The following is a 13,581-nucleotide window of genomic DNA, read 5'->3' as shown; positions in this document are numbered from 1 at the left end:
ATCGGGCAGTATTTTATTACTGCCTCATTCGAACCTTTCCCGCCATTGGCCTGCGAGTGATAGCCGGCGTGCTACGCAGACCGCGTCCGTGGCTGCTCTCATTAAATTATTCGCCGGTCTAGTTTTGCTAGCCGGCTTACGCTGAGAACTGGACTGAGCTTTTACCACGTGGTTCGAAGATCAAGAGCCTTTAAACACCGATCTGGTTCAGAGTCGTCGATGTACTTGTGCATCTATGATCGAAATAGGTTCCGAGCTTCGATGATTTAGTGCATCGAGAATTCGAGTCAACAGAAGTGAAGTGAGTGCCACGAGGAGACCTTACAACGTGTCATCAACCGAGGCTTGTCTGAAACTTTACCGACTTCCGTAACGAAGAAGAACCCATCTGCGCTTGTGTGTTGATCCAGTTGAGAGGCAGAGAACGCCGCTAGCTGCTTCCTTTTTCCCCACTGATCGAAGAGCACTAGCAACCCCGAGCCTGTCGTACCTGTCGAGGTGTCGACACCAGAAGGAACACTAAGCAGGAGGCAGCGCGTAGTCTGTCGTCGCGTGTAAGCGGCGTGGCATAGGCGCGCCCCAAAGACATGAGCGGCGGTCGCGGAGCGCATCGCGAGCGGTCGACGACATCGGGACTCGAGGGTGATTCGCCGCGCGGTGCCGTCTCCGCTGTTGTCGTCCGGCTGCCGTCGTCGTCGTCGTCGTCGAGGTGCCGTCCGAGCGCGCCCTGTCGCGGGCCGACGCCACGTGGCGCCCTTCCCGCGGGGCCCACCCATCGGCTGCTCGCGGGACACCGCTGAAAGGGCAACGGACAACCTCCGGCCGGTCGCTCGTCTCCCTCGTCGCCCAGCTGCGCGGGAACGACGCGACCACGCGTGCGATGTCACGTGAGTACTCCGCGAACTTTGTGAAGCAGACCTAGACTTCAGATAACTGTTATAATCGCAAGCAAAGAAAAGATTACAAGATATCTGGATTGTTAGCCTACATTGGCTAGTGATTGGTCCATATCGGAGTACACAAAAGCAGCTTAGTAGAGCATATTTAGCAATAAACACATATATACACAATTATTTATACGTGTAACTATTCACATATGCACACACATACTACATACATAAGCGCGTGTACATATATGCATTTTCACAACTTACCCAAATATAGTTTGTTTCATCATCATCGTCATATATGATAAGTGACTCGGTAAAAGCACTAATTAGCGCAGGAGAAAGTGAAAAAAAAACTATTTATATATCTTGATGCTGCAAGCAAAATAATTTCACACTGTGCTTAAAATTTCTTGCCACTTTAACTTCTAAGGGTAGTCGGTTCCAAATTTTTTTTTATATTCGGCTTTAGCAAATACGTGGATGAGAGAGGAACGTAGCGTCGACGGTTTGCGAATACAGGAACGAGAGAGAGAGAGAGAAGTAAGGAATGGCAGGAAGGTGAAGCAGGCGCACGTACGATTTGCTACCCTGCATTGGGGAAGGGATAAAGGGTTGAAAGAAACAGAAAGAAAGAAAGAGATTGGTAGAGTCGTGCGCACCTTTGAGGCAGAAGGATCGGGAGGTTAGCAGAAAGAAATCTCTGGTTGGCTGCCGTGTGCATGGAAGGCTAAAGGGGCTGAGAAAAATTGAAATTGGAGAAGAGAGCCCGTAAAAATACTACAAAGTCACTTACTCATAATCGCAATAACCATGTCCAAAAGCAGAGAACCAAAACAAGTGGTGAACTGTCACAGCGTATCTGTAAATTCGGTTTAACCGGGACTAAAGAAGGAAGGAAGCAACCAGGAAGATAGAAAAAAAAAAAGATGGGTGACAGTGGTATAGCGACTCCTTGATACATAACGTTTTGGTTATTTTCTTGGTTCCTTTGTTCTGCCTGTGATGCGTTAACTCCTAATGTTATGCGAATCGAGCTCTTTCAAAGTACCACCCTGACGAGAAGTACTATACCGGGTAGCGCCAAAGCTGACTGAATTCGGGGAGATTTTCGCCTATTGTTGCACTTTAATCACCAATGGGGTTATATTCAGCCGAGCAGTTTGATTTATGAACTTATATTTTGATACTAGGTCTAAGTCCCAGACCAGCGTGACTATTTCCTAATGAAGTTGTTATTTCTAAGAAATCCGTGTGTATTTTCTTTTAGGTTTGTAGGACAAAGAAGTTAACGTAAATATGCCTCTCATGAAAAATTTCATGTGGTCAAGCCTAACATGGAGCGATATCGTATTGTTATTGTTGACGCATTAATGGTCCCATCTACTTAAACATGGTAATCTTTCGACAAACGAATCTGTTTTCAACACCACTCTGTGTTGCCTGTTCATGTGCGCCTCGCGGTTGTACGGTTACGTTTCCTAATCGTGAATCACCAACTGACCTGCACCCCCCCGCCTTTTTTTTTTCAACTTGAATCGTTCAAAGGGATAATTTATTTTGAACCCTCTACTGCGTTCCCACCGGCACTATTTTCATTTATTGCTCGTGTAGTACTTTGAGGAAGAGAGGCGTCATTTTGAAACACGTGTGCCCTTCCAGACCGGCTTTCGGTAATTCCAATTTTGGCATTGAGATGCGCGCACTCAGAGGCCTGACGAGTGAATACAAGGCGCTAGAGGCAAATAAAGGTAATGGACGATCGGTGTGTCTCTCGGTAATTTAGAACCCCCCTCCCCCGAATGGTAGACTTTTTTCTCTTCTTTTTGTTGCCGGGTATCGACTAAAGAAAGGAACTTCCCGCTATGACGCATCCACCGTGACGCGCGTCTAGAGCGGGAAGGGCTGTCGATCAATGATGTCACGACGGTGCGTCGTCTATTGTTAACGGCCACCTGCTTTGTCCGTAAAACGTGATAGGCTTAACGATTGTCCGTCGTCTGTGATGAAAATGTATTTCCGTACAGGGAACTGTAATTACACAAATTAAGCTTGTATTCTGAGAAGTTCTTTAGGGATGGAAGAGGACGCAGGAAACGTTGGTGGCGTTTCAGTTTTCCAAAGGTGTCTTCTTCTTCTTCTTCTTCTTATTATTATTATTATTATTATTATTATTATTATTATTATTATTATTATTATTATTAGCAGTATGATTATTACATGAGGTTCATAACGCTAGAAAAATGGGGGGGGGGGTAGCTGGAAGGCTATATCAGAAAAAGCAGAAGACGGCCTAGAATGAAAGAAAGTGACAAAATAGGTTTCAATCATAGTTATCTGCGCGTAGGCACAAAAGACAAGTCAGACTTCATTAAGACGAGCTTTGTCTGAAGATTGTTGAACAAAAAACATGAGTTTTAGCTGGGAAGCGAGAGATTATAACAGTGAAATATCACGACAACCACTTCAAATCGCCTTCGATGTTCGTACGATATTGCTAATTTGAAAAATAAAAGGCAGAGAAAGAACTGCGTGTTTATTTAGCGCTGAATCAAGCAGATGGTGCACCTTCTACTCATTTACTTAGAGGGTCAACCAGACTGCTATATTCGCCAATTTACCCCGACTGGAATTCTTTCCTAGGCAGTGCCGAGTTTTGCTCACAGCACGTGGAATCTTTCGGACCGAAATTATCGATGTAGGCACAATTATAGCTTATCACTTAGAACCGAAACGATTAAGATTCACGTCGATATGGAGCCTTGAAATTATCGACACTTGCCGAACAAAGAATGCGGTCTCGTCTTGAATATGACGCTGCTAGGTTCTCGTGCTTACGTACTAAAATAGCTTAACTATGAATTTCAGCAATTCACTTTAGCTGCCTTTCTGGCACTGCCTATAGCTTCAAGTGAATCACCACTATATATAGTATTCATCATCATCTTTTGCACGCCATGGGGTATGGGGCTCACTATCGTTTCAGCAGATCTAAGTGGGTACACTCTGGACATAAGAGCGAGTTTTGTATTGATGTAGGTTATATTTTCAAAAGAGCCTAATGATGCGGCCTTATACTTTGAGCTCTCCGTTTATTAGCGTGCTTACATCTCCCATGCCCCGCCGTGGTGGTTTAGTGGCTAAGGTACTCGGCTGCTGACCCGCAGGTCACGGGATCGAATCCAGGCTGCGGCGGCGGCATTTCCGATGGAGGCGGAAATGTTGTAGGCCCGTGTGCTCAGATTTGGGTGCACGTTAAAGAGCCCCAGGTGGTCGAAATTTCCGGAGCCCTCCGCTACGGCGTCTCTCATAATCATATGGTGGTTTTGGGACGTTAAACCCCACATATCAATCAATCAATCATTCAATCAATCAATCAATCAATCAATCAATCAATCAATTTCATCTCCCATGCAAATGGGCCTTCGCTCTACCTCGCCCGTCATTGTAGGAGACTACGCAAACGGCGTATTTAGCTCATCCTTTCAGATCCGCGGCGTTTTATCGAACAAAATCAGTAAATTAGAGAATGGAAATGCCAACCAACACTAGAACAACAGAATGTTCAGCTGACTAGTTGGGACTGCGAGAAGAACGAGACAACTAAAGTACCGTGGTTTCTTTTCCTTTGTTGTTTTCTTTTTCTCGGTTGCTTGTATTTCATTATTGTCTTCTTTGTTGCACGTGTGTGCTTGCCTTACGTTTTTTTCCCTCTGTGGGGAATAAATACTTTTACAAAACAACGCATGTTGTAGAAAGAAGTTTCAAAGTACAGTTTGGTATGTGCTACAGAAGAAACACAACATTCTCGATGTAATGACTTTTTGCAAGGTATACGGAGATCACTGCGTGATCACACAACGACGCCCCAGATCTATAAAAACAACTTGGTGACTGGATAAATCCAGTGGCCGGAACGCTAATCATTTGCGGTTTTACGTCCCGAAACCACGATGTGATTATGAGAGATGCCGTAATGGAGGGCTCCGGAAATCTCGACCATCCGGTGTTCTTTAACGTGTGCTGTCATTGCACTGATTTACCTACGGAGCAGAAACCTGGAGGCTTATACAAAGAGGGTTCAGCTTAAATGTAGGACCACGCATCGAACAATGCATAAGATAGGTGTTACCTTGAGAAGCAAAGAGAGAGCAGATGGAGTCAGGGAAGAAACCGGGATTTAGGATATAGTTGAAATAAAGAACATGGACCGGGCACGTAAGCAGGACAACCGCGGGTCATTAAGGGTTACAACTGTATTCCATGAGAAGGCAAACGCGCCAGAAAGATACAGAAAGTTAGGTGGGCTGATGAGATCGAAATGTGCGCAGGCGTAGTGTGGCAGGTGAAACCACAACACATGGTTGATCGGCGAAACATGGGAGGCCCCTTTACCCTGCAGTGGACGTGTTAGGCTGCTACTGATCGTGATGACGTTACACAGTACACGGGCCTGTACCGTTTAGCCTCCATCGAAGGGCGAATGCTGCAGCAAGAGGTCGAACCCGCGACCTTTGGCTTGGCAGCTGAACATCGTAACCGCTATTCTACAGCGGCGTATGATGCCCCAAAAAGTTCGGCGGCGGTTCTAGTGAGCGACGTATAATATGAGCCGCTCAGTTGCGCAAGCACTGACTGCTGTCTTACAGAGAGAGATAATGAAAAGAAACTATTTAGAAGCGCGACGCTACTTAGTGTTCGCACGCTCGTGAGCTTAACCGGCGCACAACTCGACTCCTCTCCCATCGCGATGCGCTCTCACAGGCGGCAAAGAGGGCTCCGCTGACGAGATATATTAAAATATTTCCGCGGATGTGTGCGTTGCCATGTCAACGGTGGCTTATAGCCCGTTTCTCCCAACGGTGGTCTTCTCTGTTTTCTTTTTCTCCTCTACACGCTTGAACAGTGTCAGCAACTGTGCAAACAGGCTGAAATGGCCTGAGAGGCTGTGTGCCGGATTAAGCCGCGTCATGGCCGTCCCTTGTAGTTACACAGTTTCTCTTGCACTCATTAAGCGACATACAGGGGACCTGTCCTACCGTGGACGCCTGGAAGTACACAGTATTGTCGTTTTTTTTTTAATGCAATGTGCATGTCGTGCGAAATAAACCGCAGTTGTCGAACAAGCCTTTGCGTGAACGTCTAAAAGAAAACATTTTCAGGATGAAGAATGATCAATGTAATCACTAGGAAGGATGTCATATAAATGCCGTATAAAATGTCGTATAAAATGTCATAATTTTCTGTGCTCAAGCCAAATTATGTTACACATTTAACTAACTATGGACAGTTAGGGTAATGGCTAACGTAAACTGGTGCGTTTCCTCATTAAATATGCTAGGTAATCTATTTGCTCGTTTTGTTTTTTGAAGCGATATAATCTTTTCACTGCACATTCGGGCTAAGCAAGGCGCATTAGCGGGCATCGCACGTTATGCCAACCTTTTCTACGCCCGCCGAGAGTATAAATTAAAATTGGCGTCATTTCCATATAGTCTTCTTAATCAGCGATCAAGTACCGTCAGGATAGGGAAGAGCTTGTGGGCATGCTACAAACGCGTTATGCGGCTTACAGAATGCATGAATACAACGCCGTGATTTTGTTGTAGTAGTAATACCTATAGGTAGCGATCCTGTTCAGTGTAGTGTACGTGCTTCTTGGAAAGGAGAAGTGGAGAATGTAAGCCGCTAATTGGGATGCCCGTGCGCTTTTTTTTTTCACTGCGTTTTCTGGAATGCACCTTTCCTAAGTGCCAGTGGCACTTTGCAGGCCAGTATGATTTCATTGCTACCAACGTTATGTGGGCTCATGAGCCTGCATGCCCTGTCGGACACACTTCGGCTCGATTCGGCGAGTGATAATAAAAAATATATGCGAATTGAGAACGACAAGTGTGATACATTTCCAAAGGGCTTGAAACGCGGTTGACGCTTCTTTTATTGATGCTTTTTTCGAGCTGTACGTTTTAAAACAACGATGTGATTTTGAGGAACGCCGTAGCCGAAACTTACAGAAATCGCGAAGCAATTGAGGTTGTTTATAACGTGCACGTAAATCTAAGTACACGGGCCTGTATGGCATTTCGGCTCCGTCGATATGCAGCCGCCGTGACCGGTATTCGATCCCGTGACCTTCAGGCCTGTAGTCGAGCACCATATCCGCGAAACGACCGTGGCGAGTGATACCTCTTTCATAGAAATCGGTCAAAACACCTGAGTTAAGCGTGTATTTAAACAAGCAGTCGCAGCCCCGTCGGACGTTTAGCCAAACTTGCTTCGGTCTGTCGCAAGAAATGGCAGAAGGTAAAATGCGCAGATATGGAATCTGCTTCCTGAGAATCTCCCTCGTGTTTACGTGTTTGATCCATGGAGTGCTTCGACGTACGCTCCTCGGTATTTTGCTCCAGGCATGTGTAACGTAGTATTTTGCTCGGGGTGCCAGCGATTGAGTGTGACTGAAATCGTCTAGGAAGCTTTCGTTAGCTAGGTCATTATTGCGACGTGAATCAGGAGACCGGAATTCAATTAAGGAACCAGAAAAGGCGACTGGAAGCTATCTGAGAGCCGGTCTCTAGAAAAGTGGCTTGATATATCGACGTTTCGTTCGCGTCATTCTCCGTGTTAGTCAGCAAATTGTTGGCAGATTCGTACGCGCACTGTTCTTATTTATGAAAGACCGAAGACCACCGAGCATCTTTTCTGTTGGTCGCTTTTAGTCATCTTTACTTCTTGGATAAAAAGTTAGTGTCGCAGGCTGTTTGATTTTTCTCTTACTGTATATGAAAACTCAAAGAGTGCACTGGGAAATACACGCACGTGCGAGCTCTAATGTTCACGCAAACACAAGCGTGCCTACTCACATATCATATCCTGTATGCAGTAGCTGCACGCGTAGACACGTTAATTTCGCATGCTGCCATGTCAGCGAAGATCAAACGATCTCGCTTCATGCATTCGCTCCGGGACATTTGAAGAAGCTGTAGCATTTGACGTTTCTCGTGTTTTTATTTCGCCTCACGTTATACCCGTTCTTGCCCTCTTGTTAACATGAAAGACTGAGACGAAAACGCGCTCGTATTTGAGAAAATGCATCATAAACCTGGTTGGGTGAGATCACTTATGGTTCCGCCACTAAAAATGAACGTAAACCAACGAGCACGATAACTGAGCCCCAGCGTCTGCTGGCAAAGCCGGTTCTCGCGTTCTGGACAAGTAACGCAAGTCATTACAGGGCTTTTTCACTCGCTGATGTCGACTTCAATACGTTGGCTGTCGTATGTTAAAAAAAAATGCGATGTTGAAAGTTACGTCCGTAGCGGGCGTGCTCGATGCGTGGGTATGCGAATGCAAGAGCTGCTTGTTTAACGCAACTGAGGATGAGGAAGCGAAGGCGTTCTATATTCAAACATATACAAAGATGCATCAACGTGCGTAGTTAGGTAAAGCTGGTTGCGGAAGTATACGTAACTCTTTTCAATACATTTTGTTCCTTTAATTCCTTGGCTTTCTTGATCATTATCTAATATCATCCCGCTTTTGTGGGAAGAAACGTTCAGACGTGCAGGTGGTTCAGGGTCGGCTATACGAAGTACGCTAACCATAAACGTTGGGTTATAAAAATAAATTGTCAGGGAAACTTTGAACCGCTTATTCACGAGAAAAGGTTTTACATCGAAACCGTTCATAATGATGCATTTCAACCGAACTTGGAGTTGAATGCACGAAGCTTTTAGTTCGAAAGTGATTTGTTCTTACTGAGAAACCAACTTCGCTGATAGCATGACTAGCGTCACTATTTGCTGAAATTTCAGTGTTCCGCATCCGATTTAAAATTCGTACCGACAGTGAAGGCATTGGTAGCTACAAGACATACGCGAAAATGACTTGTTGCTATGTCTAGATAAAGCCTATGGGTTCGGAAACCAGTTTCAAGGGGGTTCACTGCTGACGTACTTCGAGGAACCGCTTTGATGTACAGTCAGAGGGGTCAAAAAGGTTCGCTCTGTCTCGACGCGTTTATTTTCATACGTTTGCTAGATGATATAAATCTTACAATGAAATGACGTTCAGTACTCACGGATTCAAAGGTAACATCAACTTCTACCGGTATGGGCAATTCCTCGGAGTAACCACGTCATGCCACGACAAGTCGGGTCTCTAGAGGTAATATTGGCATTCATACATGCGTTCCAGTATAAATCAGGTCGATATAGCCTTGACTGAAGATGGCAGAAACAAAAGTTATGCGTTGCTTAGCCCTAAATTGTCCCGTTTCAATCCGCGAGTATTGTACATTTAGGTCACCTGAACACCCCTGTGCTCGCAAGCACAGGGGTATTTTTAGCTGACCTCTCTGCCTTTCTTTCACTTTATTCTCTCTATCTTAAACCGGTATAGTTCTGTATCGATGATTTAAATCTTGGCTGATCATGCAATAGACATGCAATAAAAATAGCAAATGAGGAAGGTCAATGGAAAACGGCTGTTATGAACTAAAGCTTTAGTTTTAGTTTTCAGTTTTTATTCATTCGCAATACAAAGGTCACAGTTAAAGTGGGCAGACGAGGGTCCCAACGTCGGATGACCGTAGTGGGACCCTCTGAATTGTGTCCGAAATTCAGTTCACAGAAAGCTGCTCTATAATTGCCAAATATACGCCTTACACCACAGTGACGTGAACATCTTAGTTTGTTGCGGATGTCTGTTCTCAAACGAGAAGTTTCACCGATGCAGTTCGTACACTCACAGTGCGTCTCAAAAAGAGCGTTTTTCATGTGCTTTGAACACACTTGACAATGTCACTTGTGACGGGAAATTATCTCGTGACACTGAGACCGTCTTCTCCTCAAGAGACGTTGAACACGCTGCTGTGCGTGCGCTTCTTACAGAAGATACACTTGAGAAACGGGTTTCGATGAGCGATGGACACTACACTGCGCTCGTATTACGTACAGGTATTTGTATTTTCTTTGTTTTTTCACAGCGTCGCCGTCTATTGTCTTTGCTTTCACTTATTACTCCCCGTATGTTTCTTCACCACAGGATAACCGTCCGGTCTAAAAACTCGCTAACCTTCATGGCCTCCCATTCGTTGCTTTTCGTCTTGCTTTGAAATAATAACGTACTATCCCGAAGTAATTTCAATGCTTCTTTGTGGCATATTTTGAACCATTCTGAACCGTACAAGTTACTTTACCAATGCGCTGGAATGTTAGTATTCATAAAAAAAAAGCCTCGGTTCGCTGCTTTCATATTCCGCCTAATGGCTGCATATTATACGGGCTGCGCGGACATGCGTTGCCGTATATAGCGGCATGCAGACAGCTGGGCCCGTCTACTGTGCGAGGCCATAAATACGTTGCGCCATCCAGTTCGCTGTCAGGGTGATTATAGAAGAGAAAGACCGGAGTTCCCCCTCCGACAGCCATGGGATGCTGCAGTGCGAGCGAGAGCGGAATACTTAATAAATTTGCCGACGATCTCAGGTTGCGCAAAGCGCGGGCGACTATGCGGCGAGCGCGGTGTTTTTCTATAGCTGTATACTTCAATAGCCGCGCGCTCGAATGTTGAGCGCCTTTATTCCCTAATAATACTGCGGATGTAGCGATATGATGCAAGCAGCGCCTTGAGAATGCCTCGTACTTCGTCTTCATTTCTTTTTAGTTTTGTAAGTTGAACAGGCACTTCGTGCTTGTTGTTGAAGCGGCCATCGCTTTAATACGCCCTCGTATTCATAGCGTCTTCTCGTATAAGGCTGTCTGGAGCAATCTCGGGAGATGGAAACCGCGATGTAGAATCGAGAATCTTTGGAGACCGCGATTGCTCGAGCGGAGCAGATGGTGGCGATGAAGTCTCTTCGGTGCATCTCCGCTTTATGAAAACGATACTGGGGTCTTGTTAGCGCTTAACGCAGTTCAGTCGAATCTTAAGGGGTTCGTATCACTCAGTTTCGCTCTGGTTAGTTAGCTCTAAATAACGAACAATGGTAAGTTAAATAATTCGGTGAAGTAACACTTAGGTAAGAGCGTAGCATTAGTAATTGGATTAAATGAAGAATACTCAGTCTCCTCCACCGAAAGGTCTTGGCTTTAAATTTGAAGTTGTGTCGGGAAAAGGACGAGTGATTGGTTCTTATTCGCGGCGGGAACTTACTACCCTGCTTTTTTGTACGCAAAAAAAAAAGCAGCTCCCATAGTCGGAATCATCGATGATCGATTCCGTCGATAATCAAATCCGCCGAAGATCACATGCGTTGATAATGATAATCCGCGATATACGCGACAACCACTCGAGATTTGTTTGCACGGCTGATTTGAACGTCAGCTCGCGCTTTCGTTTTTGAAATTTAAATCGGTGTTCTCGAACTTCGTGGATGCAGCATACGGCGTGTGTCTCCGTAGCATTTTCAGGCTTTTCCTTAGACAGGGCGACTGGAATTAGAACAACGTCACCGAGCCATGACTATACGGTTATCCGCTGGTGACCTGGGAAGAGCCGTTCTGTCTTCTTTCTTTCTTTCTTTCTCTATTTCTTTGCGTGTCTATTCGTTTATGGGTGTTGTTCATTCTCGTTCTAGTGTCGATACTTTGCGTAAATGTAGCGCACCACCGATACGAAAAAAGAAGAGAAAAAAAAGGAGACGTACTCAAGAAAAGAATCAACAAAAAAAGAAACACGCTGTGCTTCAGAACGCGGTTCAACCGCTCATTAAGGATTCTCTTATTAATGAGATCCCCAAGATTAATACGTAGCCTCGGAGGAGCTCGAACCCTTAATGCGCATTGCATCAGGCGTCCCCGTTTGGTGCCGTCGCAGCACAGCCTGTCCCGGCTCCACTTATTTTGTGCTGCGTCGTTCGATATCTTTTCTGTTTGTTTTGGCTCCGATTTATTTTTTAGATGTTCCTTCGATACCGACATTGCCATCGTCTTCTCTTATTCTCCTTCTCTTTACGACGCGAAGGCAAAGAAGGTGTTTAAAATTTAGCTTTCGCCTCATTTCTTCTTTCTTCATTGCTTCGGTGATAAAAAAAACAACTAGTCGTTTGATTTCTATTTGCATTTGCCTCTCTAATTCGATGGTCGGTTTCTAGCGGAGTATAATTTGGGCACGGCTCGGCCACACTTCGGGCATTTCTTTTTGCCCTGCGATGACTTTTTTTTTTTTTGCTATCCGAGAAAGCGCGCAGGGAAAGTGCAGGAAATAATCGAATACGACAGAAGGAATATTAATTGAAGCCGCCCTCAAAGCCTCTTTCGTGTAGCAATTGCGAGACTGAGCTCCCCAGTTGTGGCTGAGACTTTGGTTTCCTTTTTAACCTCGCGCATCGAAGAAGAGCGCGTTTGCGCCGGAGCGTAATTGATCACCCGGATGGCGCTGGCGAGAGCGTTCAAGGCGTCTGTGAAGGGTGCTACAACGCAAGTCGTTGTTTCTTTTTTTTTTTTTCAATTTGACCTGCATTTCACTGTTCTCCGAGGTAACCTACTTTTTCATGGCAATGACAGCTAATGGTGCGAACAACGAAGGCTAGAACGTATCTTTCATTGAGACAGTTCCACTCTGCAGATTATAGGGCTTCCAAGCGTGGAACACTGAAATTCACCGGGGAATGGCGTCGAGCAATACAAGAATTGAGACCTGAACGAGAAGGTAAAAGAAAACCTCTCTCGATTAAAAAAATATATATCATTGACTAACCAATGGTTCCAGATCGGCAGCACAAAGTTCTCATTGTTGCACTTTCTTTAAGCGTATCTGCGCTTAGGTGGCCTGAAGAAATTTTCCCACATTCGGCCATTTTGACGAGTGCTGTTTGTCCCAATACGCGGCTGTTCGATATACCGAGCGTTCCTCTTTTCGTCTTTTTTCGTCGCTTAATCCCTCTCTTCCTGAGACAGTTGAACACGTTATCTTGTAGTGTCCAACACTGGTTAAGCAGCGTGTATGGCTGATTAAGAAGGTAGAGCCAAATTGGTCTATAGTGTGTGACTCTCGATGAATACCTTATTCCGTGAAGCTGTACAAAATTGGCATGGCTCACATGTTGCAGACATTTTTTTTTCGTGATACTGTAATGATTCGTAGGTCATTTGTCTTCCCATTTGAAATTTGTTTTTTCTTCTGTTTTCATCTTTACTTTATATTCTCGATTTACCAGACCTCTTTAGTAGGGCACGCTCTGAAAAAAAAAAAAGCAAATAGGAAGAAGAGTTATTCGGCTGTCTTTTGCCCGCCGACTTTCTTTTACCCCGTATATAACCGCCTTTAGATAGACAGGTTGAATTTTTTTGGGAAGTCATGGGACGCATGACTCTTCAAAAGTGACTTAGCATGTGTGGTTTTGGGGAGGTTAAACCTCAGATGATATATTGTTAGACTTTAGCATGTCTCTTTGAAAGGAAACTAAAAAGGAAAATAATTTTTTGTTATCAGAAAATCTTCTCAAAATTTTCAAATCACCATGCTCGCCGTGACGAACCGCTTGGAAAGCGGGAAAACGCACAAAAATATATTGCGGGTGGCGACGCTACTTTGAATGTTCTGCACCAAACGCCTTCACGTAATAAATTTAGACGGTTTTTTACTAAGGTCTACGCAGTTGCTGACCGGTAAAAATGAAACCCGTAGTGTGCTGATGGGACCATGACATAACATACCAAGTTTGGGAAAATTTCATCAAGCCAATGTGGGCAAT

General features: G+C 44.9%; 1 protein-coding gene across 1 annotated transcript in view; it reads left to right on the top strand.

The window, feature by feature from the left end:
* Nucleotides 1–567: 567 nt before the first annotated feature.
* The window catches only part of LOC119162107 (calmodulin-binding transcription activator 2-like), a 321,823-nt gene continuing 308,809 nt past the window's right edge, over nucleotides 568–13,581 (top strand). Inside the window, exon 1 of the mRNA XM_075885234.1 lies at nucleotides 568–887. Within this exon, the coding sequence (XP_075741349.1) occupies nucleotides 881–887 (7 nt within the window). The 5' untranslated portion in view covers nucleotides 568–880. The remainder of the gene's footprint in view (nucleotides 888–13,581) is intronic.

This window comes from Rhipicephalus microplus, unplaced genomic scaffold (assembly GCF_043290135.1).
Source record: "Rhipicephalus microplus isolate Deutch F79 unplaced genomic scaffold, USDA_Rmic scaffold_94, whole genome shotgun sequence".
In the NCBI taxonomy this organism is placed as follows: Eukaryota; Metazoa; Arthropoda; class Arachnida; order Ixodida; family Ixodidae; genus Rhipicephalus; species Rhipicephalus microplus.
This window is presented reverse-complemented; position numbering and strand designations above follow the sequence as displayed.